We start from the raw sequence: 16,980 nt of genomic DNA on the forward strand, positions 1-16,980 counted from the left end.
ATTTATCAGTTGTTTATTCTAATGGGCTGAACCCCTATTTATACAAATACAAGAGTCAAATATTAAGAAATTAAGAAAAATGAAAACTAAGAAAAAGAGGAATGTTGATTACAATTAATGATAATAAATAAAAGATTTGGACATCCACATAATTATTAATATTTATAACAAATCTAGAATTATAACAAAATAAGTACATTTTCTGCATTTATTCCTACTATAAATTGTCTAATTAGTTATATAAAAATAAAAAATAAAAAATTGAGCTAAGAGCATTGTTTTGTATTATTTTAGAAAATACCATTTTACAAAATAGAAAGCCAAGCTTTTGTAAATTAAAGATGTAAAATAGTAATAAACCAAAACAAAAAAAAAGATATAGCTAGGTGTTACGGAGCCTCCCTATCTTTCCAATTTACATGCATAGCATACAATATATAAATTACATTATTTCTTTTCCTTGCGAAATAGAATCACACACAGGAGCATTTCCATGCCATTATTTCAGCAAGTATTGTCTTTCTTATGTTTCTTCAATAAGCAAACTACTATCAATGAACTTAAACTTATAATCCAGAGTTATCAAAACACAATCAGTATGATATTATTAACTCAGTATGATCTTTACTAATACAACAACAAAATTAAATAGGAAGAGCTGATGGCACCACGAGTTCCAATTACACCAGATTTCGGTAAGGTTTTCTTGAATGGTATAATCCTGCAATGCTCTTGTTTTGCCACCATGGATTTATAACATGTTAAAAAGAGATGAGAGATCCATATTAAGCAGTAAAAACAAAAAGGTCAAATTCTTTACAATAAACAACAATTAGTGGCAATCAACCCAATTTACAGCGATTTACATGTTAGGATAGGTCACTAATCTAATAATGCTTTATGGTTCCGCTGAGGAAAGGCTAGATGGTGCCTCAGTCCCATAGCTCCAAAGGTGTTTCAGTTCACCTCTAATGAGTCCCAAAATAACGATAACACCTGAAAACAAAACAAGAAACATCAATTTCCAACCAAAGGGAAAAAAATAAGAGATGCATACCAGGATAAAAGGGCTAATAATTAAGAGAAAATTGGCTAAATCGATACCTAGAGTACATGGTACGAGGTAGAGAAGAGCAGGTTGACCATGTCCATCCATTAGATACAACCCAAGATACGTAAAAAAGAGGCCTAAAAAAGCAGTAACCCTCCATTAGTACAAAGACAAAGGCATAAATAGGTACATGGACATAACTATTCTTTGTAGTTTCATTTTACATGTCTAATGATAACATGTACAGTTAATCTGAAATAAATTCTGCTAACTCAAAAAATATTCAACCAAGCATGAGAAAGTGAATATATTCATCTATATCATACAAATAGAAAAGAAAAACAAATGTAATTTGTTGCGAGGAAACTCACCGACTCCATAGCCAATCACCAACCAAAGAAAATATCCACTTGCTACACCTTTCTTATTTGCTTTGTCATATCTGGACAGAAAACCAAATTCAAAGTGTAAAAAAGCAGACCCCTCATGCAGTACGCAGAAAGAATTTGTCAATAAATAGTAAAACCAGAAAACATGTCCCGGGATTTATTCATTTGGGGTGTTGTTCATTGGATTTTCTACTGTAATATAATACAGACTTTTGGGAGAGACATTTGACTTAGTTAACCACTAAGCTACCATATATCAATAGAAAAAAAAAGAGTTAATAGAGATAAATTCACTACCGAAAAGCAAATGAAACAAGCAAGCCAGGAAAGAGAATGTCCCCAAAACCAATCATATCATAACCACCCCAAGGGTCAAAAATTCGGGGAATTCTCAAAAGCATGGGAATGGCTTCTCCACCGCTATTATCACCACGGGCAACCTACAAGCATAAAAATGCAGATGACATAATTATCTGACATGTTAAACACAAACTATGGAATAATTAGTAGGAGATATTCTGATGTGGGCCAGATAAATGAGCATATCCATGAACCTAAATAAACTAAAATTTACATATGTACATCTCAAAATCCTACATCGAAGTAGTCCAGTCAACATGGAAACTATTGCAAACCAAATAACGTATGCAGTAATCAACAACAATTTAGTCCATTTGATTCTATGGTTCTAACTTCTAAACATAAACTAGTTATATATAAGACTATTGAGATTGTCCCAAAATGATTTACTCAGCATTCAGTCTTTGTTAGACTTCTCGCCAACAAAAAGCAGTCAAGAGATGACAATTGCAAACCATTAAACCCAATTCCTCTTTCCTTTTTCCTTCAATACTGTCCACCATTTCAGTTTTGCAACAAAGTAAAGATGAATAAAAAGACTTAAGAAAATACACAAACAAATTGATCTTAAAAACATACCGCAATCATAACACTCTCGTGGAATATTACTGGTGATACGAAAACCCAAAAGATGTCGTAGACAAATGCACAGCAAAGTAGTACAGTAGCAACCTGAGATGTGTAGTGAATATAAGGAGAAAAGAAAGGGTAGAAGACAAGGGGTAGTAGTTAATTACACAAAAAAGCAAAAACAAATACCTTGATATTCGGTAAGCGAGCAATTTGCAAGACTGTTATCATCAAGCAAATTCCCTGCCAGAGGAAACAAACACGAATAAGGATCTAAATAAAATACATTTTATAATAAGAAATATAGGTTGTATAAATAAGAGATTATAATCTATCATCTAAAACACAACCCAGAAGTCATTAATTTTTTGAAACCATGCTCCTCGCCTAATCCTATAATATCGGGAGAGCAGAAATTATAGCAAACGCTATGTAGGTTTCCAGGAGAGCCTTAGACCTTGTGGGAACAAACCACATGTCCGAACTCCCTCTGGAAAAAAATAAAGATAATTAAATAATTGGGGGTAGTGGAATCATATTAGTACACAGAACTTACAAGAACATCTTGGCCAACCCATGAGTAAGAAGCTCTTCGATTAGCAGCCCAGAAAATTGCAAATGCTGCACAGAGAAACAATACAACAAGCGAGAGGATAGAAACCTCTCCAAAGAAAGGTAAATCCACTGATTTCTTGCCACAGTTTCTACATTTGCTGTTTCAGAATAATTATGAAAAAAAATATATAATATGAGTTAAGGCTCCAACACTGAAAAGATTGTTGCAAACAAAGAACATATAGCAAGTGTACCTTGAAATCAGACTCACAATGCAATTATGCATTCCCTGGAAATTACAGTAACATATATCAGGAGGGTATACACAACTAAACACCACGGTTGTCAACATAAAATTTAGAATAAGCAAGGGCAACCGACAACAGAAAAAACATGAACTGTCTAATTCACTGTAATGATTTGTAGACCAGAGCTTGACATGATTCTTCTTTGAGTAAGGGGTAAATTTTTATGAAGAAAAATTACAAGGCATTAGTATCTGAATGTCAAACTTTGCATACACTTCAAATACAGAAAAACAAGTCAAATACTCAATTTCGCAAATAAGCATGTCATAGAGGAGTCATTAAATTCTTTGTTCAAGAAAATTATCATTAGTTTTCTTCTTCTTCTTCTTCTTCTTTGGCAAAAGGGAAGATTATAGTTAGTTAATATCAGCAAGAAATTAAATAGCAGATAAATTGTTTTACCTCAATACCACCAATGCAGAAAAGTACGATCAGCACCCAGATGAACCAAGATGACATAAAAAAATATAGCAGAACCAGAAAAGTAGAAGCTACTATTACAAAAACTACAGCACCCTTAGCACTAATATCAAGAACTTCCTTCTCAGAATCATCTTTGGTTACTCCAGATTCCTAGACAAAGAAAGAAAATTTTGTAACTGAAGTAAATTTAAGCATAGCACATTAAAAAATAAAGGAACGCCCAAACCACAGTAGACAAACGATAAAGGGCATAACTATTTATTTAATTGAACAAAATTGATACCATGATTAAGAGACTAGTATAGGAATATAATTAGGAGCAAATAATATGAGACTGAATCAAGTCAAGCACTTTATGGGGAAAGAAAGTGCAAGCACTGAGTTGGTAAACGGAATAAAAGATTATAAGGGTGACAAGAGAAATTATTACAGATTGCACAGTGCCTGAAAAAAACTAGAAATTGAGGACATATGTAGCAGATCAGTATGTAACAATGAAAAAAAAATATGTATTCATTTAGGATATAGAAGCTAGCACAGATAAATGTAAAAGCCGTATTACACACACATGCACACATGCACAATAGGCAATGCACAATGGTTAATATCTATAAACTGTATACACTAACCTTAGGCGATAACTCATTATAACGCTCATCTGTGTGTTCAGGGGCAGTAAACTCTGACCAAAGTGAAGCACATACAAGAGTCCCAACAGCCATCATCCACAGAAATATCACAGAGTAGTCAACAACTGGTCGTTTTGGAGAATATAATAGTAGTTCCACTGCAATGGACAATTACAAATCATTAGAAGAAAAAATATTAATAGTTAATAAGTAGCTTGTACGGACACAAAGTCAGCATTAAGCCATTTGCAAAAATAAATAAACAATATGTAAACAATTTTTTTTTAAAAAAAAGTACTGGAAGGAAATGTTGCTCAAATGTACATCACAGTAAATAAACAAATACTTCAATCAAGTGTTAAAAAAAATCAATTAGTACATTCGAAACATAGGGCACAGTCAAGCATTAGTTGGCTAAAACTATTCTAAAGCTATAAACCCCGTCAAGTTTACATCAAACCCCTACCTAAATTAACCTCTTCTGCACATTTTTCACATTCTTAGAGCATTTTGAAAGTTTAAAAAGAAGAAGGAAAAAAAAAAGCAATATCCTAATTACAACAAATGTTTGAAAAAAAAAAACAATTTGGAAGGAAATATTGCTCACATGTACATCACAGGAAATAAACAAATAGTTCAATCAAGTGTTTAAATAAAAAAATCAATTGTAAAAAAAAATTGTAATAGGTCCAATCATCAGTGGATTAGCTAACTATATAAAGAGAACAAGCTGAATGACAAGCTTCTTGCTAATTAAAGAGTTAGTTAGCAAAGCATAATGAAAGGCATTGTATAATATAAAGTAGCAAGGATAATTTACTTATATTTTTCTACTATTTGGACTGCTTAACCTTTAGAAGACATGAAGCTATAGTATCAACCCTGGAGGAATCTTATTAATTCAAAATACCCTGTGCAATTGTTACACAGACTCAAAGACTAATTGGAAATTTTCTTTGGGACGACAATGGAGCACGTGATAGTTCATTTGGCAACTTTGGAAATACAGCTTCATAATAAAGTCCTTTTGTATAAATGACAAGGAGGTTTCTGGTAGAAAGCGAGACATTATGTCATAAGGGTATCAAAAGAAAATGTGAATATGGTATTAATAGAAATTATAAGATGCTCCATAAGTTTCATTGAAACCCTTGGAAGTCCATTGCGTCTTTAGTTTATTTATTCAAACACTATACCATACAATGTTGGAAATGTTAGATAATTCAGAATCTAAAAAGAGTGTTAGAAAGTTGGATTATAATTTCTATTTTGTGACTATTGCATCTTGTTTCCCAGTTTACTTCCTCTTGTCACCAGAATCAACATTCTAGGTAACACAATTTTGACCAAAGTTTAAGAATTTTACAACTAACCTCTCTTTCCACTTGCCAGAGACTTGTTAAGAGCATCTCCTCCAGACTTTGGAATCATCACAACAGGAATTGAAATGTTTAAAGCAGTGCCATTCTCAGAACAAACCATCTTGTAAAGATCTGATACCATAGATTTAAAAGAGAGCATTAGAGGTGAAGAGTCAAAAAAAAAAAACCACTTCAGCATTAATTTCCATTTGCAACATGTTTGTTTTGCTTACTTTCTTCTTTTACTACTTTGGACAAATCAACTATCGTTAACAAAATTCAATTTAGAAAAACATGTTTAATATGTTTTTTTTTTTTGAAAAAAGAGGAGGCCACAAGTGTGCAAGGGGTAGTAGTTAATTACACCAAAAAGCAAAAACAAAGCAGTGCCATTCTCAGAACAAACAAAGCAGTTAATTACACCAAGAAAGAAAATATGTTCTGTATTATTATGTTTCCTGATTTGAACTATTATATTTATGTTTCCCATGGTATTCCTCCACAACAAATGAGGTTATCAATACATAATTCACCGGTGGGAGGAGTCTAAGACAAGTGCACACTTCCCACCAATCAACTCCCCACCCACAAATGAATGGAATTTTAACCCTATAATCATTAGGATTCACAAGGAGAGCATGCAGGATTCTGAGAAACTCTCCCTCTCTCTTTCATTCTGGCCATGCCAAATATAGATGAACACCCAACTTCACATCAAACAGCTAAAAAGGGTGAAAACAGACATAAAAATAAGAGTTTCACATATATCCTTCACAGGAAAATGTTATGCTACAATTTTAATTATAAGAGGTCCATGGAGGACCAGATGAAACTAAGTTGTTTGCTTGAGAAGTGGGAGGATCTTTGAAGGAGTTGAAAATGCGGCTGAAGTGGTTTGGGGAAAGATTAAATACTGGGTGGCTAACTGACTATTTAAGTCAAAAGGGTTTGAGGGGTTAGCACCTCAAGATTTGACTAGATAATGGAGTCTCATTTTGCACTAAGAAAACATGGTCAGCTGTAAATAAGATTCATGTTTGTATTTATCTATTATTTTTGAGTCTCGTGCTTGTTTTGTAACCACAATTTTCCTCCGCCATAAGCAATGCTCCCGAATGAATTTTGGGAGGGGGTTAGTCTAAGACAAGTGCCCTCAATCTCTTTTTCATAAAAAAAAAATAATAAAAAACTAAAAAAAAAAGAAAGAAAAGCAATTTGCTTGAGAAAGCTACTACATAATTTGACAGCCTCAAAATAGATGCCTGAAATGGTGGTGGGAGACACATGAGCATGTCAATGTCCAATAAGGATGGTTTACAAGTCGTAAATGACTGCAAAATGAAGTTTCTGAGAGATATAATCAACATGGATGAAAATACAAATAGATAAAATACAGAGGCGAGATATTAGGGGCACCATCTCCCTCACTTTAAACAGCTAACATATCTATATTATAGCTGCACACCATGGCTAATTTTCTCAGTAATCTATCTAGCTAACTTAAACATATAATAAACAAAATAATCCTCTTTTCTTGCACAACGTTGACCTTCCATCAGCTAAGTTGCACAACCACATTGAAGGCCTGCATCAAGGCTTTACTTTCCTACGACTGACTAGGTTAATGTCTTTCATCAAAACTAAGCTTCATTAACAGATTAAGAAGTGCATGTGATAGAAGTGTATTATATTATAATATTTAAAAAGCGAGGAGGAAAGAATGAAACCTTCTTTGTCATTTATCACCAATAGTGCAGCAGCACCTCCTGCCTGTGCAACTTCTGCTTTAGCTGTGAAATCACAATCACCGCGTATGGACAAGGCAATGCGACCAGATAACTGCAAATAGGCAAAGTAAATTGCTTCAGAAATACAATATAATGATTTGATGGGTATCTACATCAAACTAATTCTTAATAGATAAACAATTTCTTGAATCTATAAGATCCCAAAAGTTTCCCATTCAGTACAAATTTGAAAAGGAATTTTTTTTATTTTTAAGTAACTTAGGGTGATCAAAGTGATTCATTCCCATTCCCTTCCAACAAACAAGGGAGAATTTTTTAGAACTACTTGAAAACTAAAGTTCATGAAGAAATAAAACATAAAAGTTACAGATAAAATGAAGGAAAACCTTTGATGAAGATGGGGAGCAGCCATTTAAGGGATTTGAGAAAACAGCCTGCAATTTGAGATTATTATCCGCAATAGAAGGCAACAAAGCCCCAAACCTTGCATTGACCCCGACTAAAGTTTTGCCTTCATCGCCATCAATCCAGTTGTTAACCTTAACCTATAATACAGGAAAGTATTGGAAGGCAAAAAACAATTAGAATATGATTTAAAACTTGAGCTGAAAACACAATTCCAAAATAGCTTCCTCACCTATAATATTTGTAAGACAATCATGAATCAAATATGTCGCAACATAATTGTAAACATTGATAGTTTTTAGTTATTAAACAAAAGTCCCAGAGTCAAAAACATGTTAACTCTTTAATCATGTTCCCGACAATCATAAATTTAAAATTAGTAATCAAATAATTTGCCTTCTAAGAAGATTAATTTGTCAATAAAAAAATAATAATAACAAGCACAACACCCGAAGATATTCTTCTGCATGTCATATATTTGTGATTTGTTTTTTCTTAGCTATGGAACTTCAAACAATGCTAAAGATTTCAACTAGGTCTCTAATCTCTATGCAGTAAAAGTCATTTCTCTAGCGGTATGTATTTGGTTTAGATAATGGCTCCTGCTATACAGAGAAGCATAATCTAGGATTGCCAATTTACACGGTCTTATGATGTTGATAATAGCTAGTAATCATTCGTCATTGACATTGATTTCATAATAAAACCACCCCCACCAAAAAATTCATATACAAAACAAAATAATCACAGCATCAAAGCCTCAACCCAATCTGATGCAAAACAATAGTTTATAATGCAAATCTGTGAAGCCAGAAGAACCCCCAACACCAATTCTGAAATTTAACTCTCCAACTAAAACTGGGTTCCTCCAGCAACAAATAAATGATCTCTAGTTAGATCAAGAAGTCCATATTCCTCAAAATTCAATAGATCACCGATCCAATCCATAATCAACAAATCACCATTCTCCGAAATTCAGCACTCAGCTCTCAAAGTTCCAAAAGCAAATGCCTAAATGGAATCAAGTGAAATCCCCAAATGCGTTTAACAAAAAGAAAGAAAATCAAATTCAATGGGAATAGTACCAAATTAAAAGGGTTGTTGCAAAAGGGGGACTTGGGAGAGGCATCGTCGTCGAGGGTGACATCACTACCTCCGGCGAAAGAGAGAGCGAAGAGAGAGAAAACGAGAAAAATGCGGAGGCTATGAGGATGAGAAGCCATTGACACTCGTGGTCACCGCTCCTCACGCCTGAGAAAATCTTTTTGTCTTTATATTCGATCTCAGAGGGGAAATGAGAGGCAGAGAGAGATGGATATATTTGCTTGTAATTAGTTAGTTATTAATATAAAAAAAGAAGAAAAAACATAAATAATGGGAAGAAGAAGAAGAAGAAGATTGTACGGTGGAAGATCAAACCAACTGTACTCAATACAGTGCCCAAGATTGATTGAACACACCGGCACCAAAACCAACAACCACTCCTTTCTACAATAATAGTGAAACTACAATGGGTACTATGCCCCTAATATTTGGCTTATTTATTGCAAATAATAATAATAAATTTATTCGAAACAAAAGTAATAATAATTTTCCTAAAAAAAAAAAAGTAATAATAATAATAATAATAGAATATTTTTTCTCTGTGAAGTATGAATCTTGAAGAGAGCTTTGTTTGTTGATTTATTTTAAAATATATTAAATATCTTCGAGTCAATCACATTGTATTTGGACTAAAATAGGAAGTGAGATTAAAAAAAATGAACATCAACCATAATCCCTCAAAGGAATGGACCTATGATAGTTGGGAGTACATAATTCCTTAAGAATAGAGAAATTTGAATTTTCATGCTTAATAAACTCATAAATTAGCCCCCTAAACTAATACTATGCATAATTTTTTAAATAAAATAACTTTTTCCTAAACCCCAAAATACTCCTCCCATTTTTCCCAACCGTCCCTCTCTCTTTCTCTTTTTTCTCTCAAATTTCCGAGGATCCAAAACCCATACCGGCCACGCACGACGAGCACCACCCACGCTGAAAACCAACCCACGCCCATCCATACCCATCTCGACCGAACCCACGCACCCCGGCCGACGACCACCGGAGAAGAAGAAGGTCTGATGCCGTGCTCAAAGACTAATTTTTTTTTGGTTTTTAAGGTCAGGTCTGATGGGCCCATTGGACCCCATCGGACGAGCATCGGGCCCATCGGATCCGACCTTAAAACCCCAAAAAATGTGTATCGGGCCCCATCGGACGGACATCGGGTCCATCGGACCCGACCTCAAAAACCCAAAAAATGCCTCATCGGACTGACATTGGACGGGCATCGGGCCCCATCGGACCTGACCCCTTAAAAGTCCAGAAAAATTGAAAAAAAAATGTCAGAGAGAGTTTCCTGCGATGGTGGGGGCGGTCGGGTGTGGGCGGCCGGCGTGGACGATGTGCGTGGTGACGGCCGGTGGGTGGTGGTGACGGCTGGTGGGTTTCCTGCGATGGAGTTTTGGGCGAAGATGAGACAGAGAGAGTTTGAGGAAAGGAGAGAGAAAGGGTTTAAGTTTTTGAGAGGGGTATTTTTGGGGTTTTGGACAAGTTGTCATATATTTTCAATGTAGATAAGTATTAGTTTAGGGAAAAAATTATCCATTAATGCATGCATAGAAATTCAAATTTTCCAAAGAATATCAGCTTGAGCCGCTTTTTTAGCATTGGCAGCATTGGCTAAATTAGGTGGATCAGTTGCGTTTTCAATTTTGCCTACAAATTTTTTTAATGTCAAGATCAACAGGAACTAGTGACTCCAAACATTATCGTCGCATAGACTTTCTTAATTCTGAAAATTAAAACAAAAAATAAGAAACAAACCAAATAAGAACGTGTTAAATAAAACCAAACTAGAACGAAAAATAATTAATTTTAATATTCGTTAATTTAGTCCCATGCAACGACATCAAAAACTTAATAGGGAAAATTTATAACGTAAATATACATATCGTTTCAAGTAATAAAGTGTCTAAGCATGAGTATCGTCCCACAAGGACTATTACCAAATATTAATAATTATTTTTCTATTTTTTATTTGGTAAACAAATATTGAGGTAGTATTATTAAAACTAAGAAAATAATTTGACTATAAAAATAAATAAGCAAACAATGATTATAAAAATTAATGGATGGGACTTAGGGTACTAATTTCATCAACTTTTTAATTTATTTATTTTACTAATGTATTCTACAATTTCATTTTCTTATTTTTTATAGCGGGTTAACTAAAATGAATCATATTCTTTTTCAAGATATAGGACCTCAATTTATCAATGATAAATTCAACATATAAAAGGCATTAAGAATGAAAACCCTATTTGCTACACAAGTCATACTGGTACTCTTGTTCAATATGTAGGGGTGAGCATAAAATTCAAAAAATTGAAAAAATCGTTCAAACTGACCTACCAAACACTGTTGGAACCGAAATTGACGAAACTAAAAATCGAAAAAACTGCTAACAGTTAAAACCGCCATTGAACGATCGTTTTTTTTTTGGGTAATAAACCGACCGAAAAAATCGATACCGACCGTTATACATATATATATTAATTTATTAAGTTTTTTTTTGTATTATAGTTATTAATAATATATTAAAATAATATATTATTTTTTTATTAATATTAAAGTCAAAAGTATAAGATAATTAGTTTTTAAACAATTAATTTTTATGTTTGTAGTTGTAAAATGTAGAATAATGTATTTATAGAATAAATTTGATCATTTTTTTTAAAAAAATGGTTCGGTTTGGGCGGTTTAAACCGACCAAACCAAGATTCAAAACGGTCAGTTTTAAGAGAGGTTCTGGATTGGTTGGTCGGTTTTCAGATTGCACCAATCGAGGCTGAAAATATAATTTTGAATTTTTATATAGAAAAAAACTGACTAATGCCCAGCCTTCCCAATACGGAACTTATGTCTATTTATCTATAGTATATTCAACTCTCATTCTTTAATCTCGAATTGAAATCATAAAAAAAACATGCAAATTGTGATCAAGTATTTACAAGCATAAAGTATAAATCAAATAAATTAAAATAAAGAGGAATAAATCAATAGAACATCATAACAAAATAAAAAAAATAAATAAATTAAAGTGATTCCATTATCCCCTAAATAAGAAAATTAGTGCATAAAAATCATGGTCATAACCATTGCGTTCATAAAAAAAATAAGAATATAAACAAAATTAAAGAAAGAGAAGAAGAAGAAGATGATGATGATGAGAAATACTAAGTAGTTGCTAATTAAGAGTTTTTGAGTTTTGAGCTCTGAAAAATGTACTAAAAACACTAATAATAATGTGTTTATATAGACTAACAAAGCTCTCTAAAAGATACTAAAAATATTTGAAATTTAAATTTTAAAAGATAAAAAATGCGCTTAGAAGCCATAGCTCAAGGCACCGAAGTCACAACTCCACCGCCCATCAATCTTTTTTTTGGCTCACGATTATATTTATTTTTTCAAATTTTCTTCCAGTAGTCGCAACCCCCTATGATGGAGCTGTTGTTAGGGTTTATGCCCTAAAAAGCCTGTAAGAATATTTTTGTTTATAAATATAAGTTGAACACTTTTATACATGCTTGAATGTTAAATTATTAATATTTTATATTAAATAATTTATATATAAATATCCAAAAATTTCTTATTCATGAGGTTGTGACTTGTATTGTACGAAGAATTAAGATCACTTAGTCATGAATAAAACAGTCAGTAACATATTAAAGTTTTAGAATCTTTAATCAATGGTTGCTAGTGCAATTCACTAGTACCTGTTATTTGGTGCAAGCAATCTTGGTTTGGATTGCTGATGTAGTATGACATCTAAGTGAAGGTGTTGTATGTAATAGAAATTATATTAAACATGGTTAATAGTCAAGGCCGGTCCTGAGGGTAGGCAGGCTAGGCGTGTGCCTCGGGCCCCCGAACGCTCAGGGCCCCGAAATTGTGAAAAAAATATATTAATATATACATAAAATTTTAAATAAGAAGAAAATATAATAAAAATTATTTAGTGTAGTGGTAAAAGGTTTAATTTTTCTCTAAGAGATCATAACCTCTACATTTTAATTTTTTTAAAAATATTTAATGTGTAGTTATGAGGGATTGAACCTTGGAGCTCTTAAGAGTTTTTAAAAGCTTTACCATTAAACTAAGCACTAGAACTATAATTTTTATAATAGTTAAACTATATATATAGGGGCCGCAAAATTTGATTTCGCCTAGGCCCCATATACCTTAGGACCGGCCCTGTCTGTTAATAGTAGATCGGTCTGAATCCTAAGTAATTATGAACTATTGTTCATATTATTAGTTTCTTTGATTCACTCGTTAAAGTTTCGCAAGGAAGATAATTCCTACTACTTATGTTTTGGAACTTTAAGAATATGGATGGTTGGGAACATAACCTACAATTATGGAATCCTGACTTTATTAATGGATTGAATTACCCCTCTTGGACCTGGAGGGCCCTAATTGAGGAAGCTAGCCTAGGCACCTCCCGAACAAGTATTCAAAGGGTCCAACACAGATGTTGACAGCCTCAGGGTGTCACGGGTGTCCACCCTCTGTACACGTCGAATCTCCAAGTGATGGTGACACTTTTTCTGATAAGATAAGATCATGTCTCCTACATCCCATAATAGTATGGCATGCACCTCCACCACCTTTTTACCAGACAGGTATTACGGACTACCACTTGTATAGGTGAAAGCTTTAAGCGACACGTGGCCTTTAATTTTAAAGGTTAAACTTTTGAAAGACACGTGTCCATTGCATACATATTATCCCAAATCACCTAGCTGCAAGGTGCACAAGCATGGACATGGATTTAACAATCAGATCTTATTTTACGTGTAATTTACCCTAACAGTGGAATTTGAGAAAAAACTGTAGCGGGTCATACGCCTGTCCATACCCACCAATTAACCTATAAATAGCCCTCCATTCTCATACGAAAGGACAGAGAACAACTTTCATAGCACAAACTCTACCGATACTACTCTAGGTCTTTTTCTTCAAGAGAAATTTAGGGTAAAGAGTTAGGGTTTCCTACAACAATACTGTAAACACACAAACACTGCCCTTAGAGGCTAAAAGACTGTCTCGTGTACTAGGGTTCATTAATATTTAAACCACGTAAAAATTCTTTGTCTTTTTGTTGACGGTAAGAACTCGTCAACTAAGTTAGTGGTTGGAAAACACAAAGGTACCCTCAAATGTAATGAAAATAAAGGTGAAAAGATCTATGAATATTGCTCTATATTGAATTTAAGATCTGATTTACACCAAGTAATTTTCCAACCCCCTCTCACATATGTGACGAGGGTATTGTTGGGTTTTGTGTCCTAAATAAAATCCATTTCAATATAATCAGATTTACTCATTAATAAAGATCAGAAATAACATTTTATGTTGCATGGTTCACATGATTTATTTGATGATTATATATATAATGTATGAATTCTATTTAAGTCCAGAACATATGAATTTGTTAATGATTATAGTGTTGTCAGCACAGTGGAATATAATCATAATTATATGTTCGAAAGTTTATTCCCTGATTTGTCAGAACACTAGATTTAGACTGACATGTTATAATCAGCGATAGGTATTCTTACACCTTGGAAAAGTGTTATGTCCTTTTGAGGACATTGGCAAAGTTTACCAGTATCGGATGTATGGAGTATACATCGGAAGGGACCGATATTGAACTTTGATTAGATATATTAAAACTTACCGTAATATCTATTCAATTCAATATCACCTGTTGATCCTAGATCAAATGATCTTAATCCTGATATGGTTAGGTTCGATCTCAAGAGTACTATACATGTTCTTTGATTTGTTAGTTCAGCCTACTTTTGGGTCAAGGTGATACGTACATTTTGGGAACATGATAGTATAATTGAGTGGGAGAGATACCATAAATATAGAATCTATAACTTCTATAGGAATTTAGAAGTGAAACGATGATATCCTTCGAGCCTGGCTAAACAGAGATAAATGGTGGAGATCTCATTTCACTTCGCTGAAATATCATTTATACGGAGCTAAGTGTTTTAAGGATAAAATACATTGAAGGTGTAACGGTAACTTAGTGCCTTTTCAATGTAGATCATCTATTAGAGGGTCATTGATCACATTAGGGTTATAACAATGGATAACTAATGACGTATCTATATCATGGAACATATAGAGCGTTCTATATGACTAAGAGTGCAATTCCAAGTTCTAAGTGTGGATTCAATAAGGAATTAATAAGTTAGGGAATTTACTTGGTAAATTCGGTTCGACTTATTGGAAGCTCGGTTATATAGACCCATTGTCCCCATACTAGTTGAGACCATACTACTTGTAAGACTCAGTTAATTGATTTTCATTAATCAATTATAATTCTAAAGTTAGACTATGTCTACTTTATGAATTTTCACTAAGCAAGGGGGAAATTGTAAAGAAAAGAGATTCTAGGTTTATTTATTAGTTAAGATACGTTATATGTCTAAATTAATAAATATATTAAATGACAATATTATTTAATAATTATTTTTAAGTTATTAAATAATTAGAATTGACATTTAAAAGGTTAAATTGGAAAATTGGCATTTTTGAGAAAATGGGAATGAGAAATAACAAAATGGGAAAGTTGCAAAGTGAGGTCCAATTTCCTTATCTGGGCCGCCCACTATGCATAGGCTTTTAACATTTTAATTTTTTATTATTTTAATGTCATACAATTCTAACCTAAACCTAGAGGGCATTCTATAAATAGAAAGTGTTGGCTTCAGGAAACTCATGACTTTGCACATTGTTTCCTTCAGAGAAAAGCTTTGCCACCCCTCTCTCTCTTTTCCTCTCTAAAATTTCGAAATTCCCTTGAGTGATAGGGTAGTGCCCACACACATCAAGTGGTACCTCAATCATAGTATGTAAGACTGTGGAAAATCAGCATCAAAGAAGGAGAGAAAGAGATCCAGATTCAGATCTTGATTATGCTCTGCTACAGAAAGGAATCAAGGGCTAGAGATCTGAATGGAAGGAGTCATAATATTCCGCTGCACTCAATGTAAGGTTTTCTTCAACTCTTATGTGTTTATTTCATTGTTTTAGAATTCATATTAGGATGTTAATGAAACATACTTGGTAGTAAATATAGATCCTGGTAAAATATTTCCAACAGGTATTTATAGGCTCTAACGACTTGGGATACAAGGTGGTCCCTAGGGGACAAAACGTTGCTTTCAAGCTGTAGGCCACAGGTATTGGAGGTGGCCTTACACCTCGTACTTTTTTCTGGTATCAGGTGGTCCCTGGATGCAGGCTAGTGGTCCCCGATTGCAGGAGAGTGATCCCTGGATGACGTCGGGTCCTTAGACCTTGCTGGTCTATTGTCGCTGCTACTCATACTTCCTCGCATTCAAAGGCTTCAAAAGGCATGGTTGTACGCTTTCCCTTACATGCCTTGTCCCTTGAGTCCTTGCCCGACATCATCCTTGTTGATGTGTACTTACCCCTCATTTTATGCTTATAACCCCTGAGTAACCTCTCTCACACACTTGTATGCACAACTCGCATGCGAGCCCCCACACTCACACACATCACTCAACACCCCCCACATGCACACACGGCTCGCATGCAAGCCCCCCCCCCCCCTCACACACACCACTCGACACCCCCTCCACATGCACACACAGCTCGAATACGAGCCCCCCCCCCCCCACACACACAACTCGACACCCCCACATGCATACACGGCTCGCATGCGAGACCGTCCCCCCCCCCCCCCCCACACACACAAACCACTCAACACCCCCCACATGCACACACAGCTCGCATGCGAGCCCCCCATGTGCTTGCATGCGAGCCCCTACACTCTTACACTTCCCACGCACGCTTTAAGTTCAACTTGCCCTGGGGCCTTCACGTGGACTCATACGCGAGTCCCCCATGCATGCACATATGCATCTTTATCAAATTCATGGGGTAACTTCTGGGATAGTACGGACGTAACTTGACATCCATAATACCGCCTTTGTGAAATATGCATTGGGTGAGTAGGTTGCCTCATTGCACTCTCGCGTGTCTCTTTGCCCTTGGGCGAATAATCCTAAAAATTAAGAGCACTAAT

At 34.4% G+C, this 16,980-nt stretch overlaps 1 protein-coding gene across 1 annotated transcript; it reads right to left on the minus strand.

Moving 5' to 3' along the window:
* Positions 1 to 579: 579 nt before the first annotated feature.
* Positions 580 to 9,504, minus strand: LOC115722242 (signal peptide peptidase-like 3). Its single transcript, XM_061103736.1, has 14 exons — positions 8,885 to 9,504; positions 7,781 to 7,939; positions 7,374 to 7,485; positions 5,659 to 5,778; positions 4,286 to 4,443; positions 3,636 to 3,806; positions 3,180 to 3,214; positions 2,927 to 3,083; positions 2,560 to 2,613; positions 2,380 to 2,472; positions 1,738 to 1,880; positions 1,423 to 1,493; positions 1,105 to 1,188; positions 580 to 996 (listed from the first exon to the last, which is right to left on the minus strand). The coding sequence occupies exons 1-14, from the start codon at positions 9,020 to 9,022 to the stop codon at positions 899 to 901; spliced, it is 1,593 nt and encodes a 530-aa protein (XP_060959719.1). The 5' UTR covers positions 9,023 to 9,504; the 3' UTR covers positions 580 to 898.
* Positions 9,505 to 16,980: the final 7,476 nt, after the last annotated feature.

Source organism: Cannabis sativa, chromosome 9, assembly GCF_029168945.1.
Source record: "Cannabis sativa cultivar Pink pepper isolate KNU-18-1 chromosome 9, ASM2916894v1, whole genome shotgun sequence".
In the NCBI taxonomy this organism is placed as follows: domain Eukaryota; kingdom Viridiplantae; phylum Streptophyta; class Magnoliopsida; order Rosales; family Cannabaceae; genus Cannabis; species Cannabis sativa.